General features: G+C 59.7%; 1 protein-coding gene across 1 annotated transcript; it reads right to left on the bottom strand.

Annotated features, from left to right (window-relative positions):
• Positions 1-1,719: 1,719 nt before the first annotated feature.
• On the bottom strand, positions 1,720-2,805 carry LOC116890212 (transmembrane and death domain protein 1-like). The gene has a single exon (XM_032890952.1). It carries the CDS (start codon positions 2,803-2,805, stop codon positions 1,720-1,722), a length of 1,086 nt encoding a protein of 361 aa, XP_032746843.1.
• Between the last annotated feature and the right edge of the window lie 395 nt (positions 2,806-3,200).

The following is a 3,200-nucleotide window of genomic DNA, read 5'->3' as shown; positions in this document are numbered from 1 at the left end:
GATTTCCTCCATTAAAATACTCCTGAGGCACCCCTGCCCCTGACCCCACTGCTGTTTGCTGTACATAAAGGCTAAGTGGGGTGAAGTGGGCAGGTGTGCACATGTAGGCGTGCACGTGTGTGTGCGTGTGTGTGCGTGTGAAGAATGCACATAGGTAAAGGGGAGTGTGGTCCAGTGGTTCCAGAAGAGGGACAGAACTGTGTTCCATCCCTAGCTTGACCACTGGCTCGCTGTGTGGCCTTGGGCAAGTCACTTAACCTCTCTGTGCCTCAGTTTCCCCATCTGTAAAATGGGGATAATAATACTGACCTACCTCACAGGGGTGTTGTGAGGCTTTAACTAGATGTTTTGTAAAGCGTTCTGAGATACAGAGACAAAGGCGCCAGGGAAGGGCAAAGCATTCTTTGGACTTGAGGAAGAGGAACTAGTACCATAAACGCTGCTATTCTGAGAGCCATTTTAAACTGCACTGCTCCACCCCCCGCTTCTCATCACCAGGACAGCAGGTCGAGAAATGTCTTTCCTTGCACTTGCTTCTGGGGTTTGTGATTCTTCTAATTTTCCCCCTTGCTGTATCTCCTTCCTTAACCCCTCCACTCGTTCCCTGTTCTGTTTATGCGGAAATGGCAGAAACGCTTGAGAAATGCGAATGTGTAAGTGGACTGGAAGTTTATAGTCTGGATTTTCAATTTTACTTTGTACTGTACATCTTTTTACTTTAGAATTTGCAATAAAGGGTTACGTCAATCTTGTTTTCAACTCTCCTCTTGGACTGGCCTGTCATTCTGTCATGGCTCTCACCCCAGACCCCTAACCCCAGGATCCCCTGGCAACAGCTCTCCAAGGCTTGGTTTCCGGGTGGGGCTGGCTCGTCCCTCGGAGATGGGTGGGAAAGTGGCAAGGAAGCTTGCTTGAGTGACTGAGTGGCACTGCACACTCTGGACTACACACACACACACACACACACACACACACACACACATTCTGTCTGGGATCCACATCTGGACTACACACACAGCACACACACACACACACACACACATTCTGTCTGGGATCCACATCTGGACTACACACACAGCACACACACACACACACACACACACACACATGCATTATCTAGGCTCCACATCTGGACACACACACACACACACACACACACACACACACACACACACACGCATTATCTAGGCTCCACATCTGGACCACACACACACACACACACGCACACACACATGCAGTATCTAGGCTCCACATCTGGACTACACACACAGCACACACACATGCACACACACACATGCAGTATCTAAGCTCCACATCTGGACTACACACACACCACATACACATGCACATACACACACACAGTGTCTGGGATCCACATCTGGACTACACACACACCACATACACACACACACACACACAGTGTCTGGGATCCATCTGGACTACACACACACACACACACACACACACACACACTCAGCACCTCGGGGCACAGTCTTGCAAGTCTCACAGCTCTGGTTCAAGAGGCCGACTGCACCCCTAAGAAGCAACAGTTTCCCAGCACGCAGCGTACAGACGAGAGCATCCAGAAGCCAAGCACGCGGGCGCTGGGCAACGCTGGGGACCCCTAGTCGGCTCCCGCGCCCCCACTTCCAACCAAGCAGCCACAGACCGCGCCCTCCGCCGCGTTAGGAAACTTTATAGCCGTTCGCTGCCGACCGTTCACAGCGGCGGGCAGAGGGGCGAGGTTCGCTGCTGCGCCCAGGCCCGAGGCAGGAGCGGCTCCGCTTCCCAGCTGCAGGGCGACCGAGCCGGTCTGGGCGGTGAGAAGGCAGCCCGGCCTCGGGCACGAGACCACGCAGGGTCGCCGTCGCGGTCGTCGCCGGTGATCCACCGCGTTAGCAAGGTGATCAGCGCCCCGGAGCACAGCGCGCCCAGGAAGCCGGCGAAGAGGCCGAGCGCCAGCGGCCCGGCCCAGGCTGAGGGGCTGCGCGTGTACGGAGGCTGCGGCAGGCGCTCCACGATCAGTTCCAGCTGGTCCCAGGCGGGCGTAGGGGCCGCGGCACGCCGAGCGCGCGGAGCCGTGGAGGGGCTGGGGGCGGGGGCAGGGGCGGGGGCGGGGCCAGGGCAGGGGGCCATGATTGGGGCGGGGCCGGAGGCGGGGGCGGGGCCCGGGGCGGGGCCCGGGGCGGGGGCTGGAGCCCTAAGCTGCTGCAGGAAACTCGCGCCCGACCTCCGCAGCTTCAACGTCGCTTGCTGATGGAGGTTCTTGGCCAGCTCCCGCGCCACATCAGGGCGGCCGCTGCGCCGTAGGGCTCGGGCCACGCGGTCCCACGACAGGGCCGGGGCCTGGGCAGCCAACCAAGTCGCCAGCGCCTCGCGGCAGCCGTCGGAAACCTCCTTGGACTCGAGCGCGACCTTCGTCTCCTTCGAAGGCTGTACGGCTGCGGCGCGTACAGTGAGCTGCGGCTCATCAGTGAGCGAGGGCGTGGGCGGTTCGGGCGTCGCCAGCGGGACCTTAGACAGCCGGGCCAGCTCCGCTGCGGCCCGCCGCCGTTGTTCCACCAAGTCCTGCGCCCCGAGCTCGAGTATGGATGGCTCGGGCGTCGCCAGCCGGTCCTCAGATAGCCGGGCCAGCTCCTCGTCCACGTCGGGCTCGGGCGCCTCGAGAAGAGATCGGAAGTGGCTGCACTCCTCCGGGGTCAGCAGTTCGGACAGGCGGACTGCTGCGTGGGGGCCCATGGCGTCCAGCGCGCTCGTGGGGGCCAACACCCCGTTGCAGAGGGCCAGGATCAGCGCCCACGCCATGGCTCGACCGGAGGGAGGGGCTCCGAATGCTGAGGCTCGGTTGCGAGGCTAGGGGATTGTGGCGCAGAGATGAGGAACTTTCGTGGAAAGCGGAACTCTCTTTGCAGAGAGAACTCGGCTACCAGGGGTGGGGGTGGAGCACAGATCTGACCGCCCAGGGTCCAGAGGATAAAGGTTCCCAGCAGCCCTCCTCCTCACCCTCAACCCCCTTCCTCCCACCCCATGGTGGGCGGGAACTAGTGACTCAACCTATGGTAATGGCTGTGGGATTGGGTAGGAGTCTGGGCCTTATATTGAAGTGCCCACTCTAACCCCACTGATACCCCAACCTCTTCTAATTTATTTACCACCCTTCGACTTCTAACAGAAGCGCTGGAACCTCTGCTCACTATCAG

The sequence above is a fragment of the Rattus rattus genome, chromosome 1 (assembly GCF_011064425.1).
Source record: "Rattus rattus isolate New Zealand chromosome 1, Rrattus_CSIRO_v1, whole genome shotgun sequence".
In the NCBI taxonomy this organism is placed as follows: Eukaryota; Metazoa; Chordata; class Mammalia; order Rodentia; family Muridae; genus Rattus; species Rattus rattus.
This window is presented reverse-complemented; position numbering and strand designations above follow the sequence as displayed.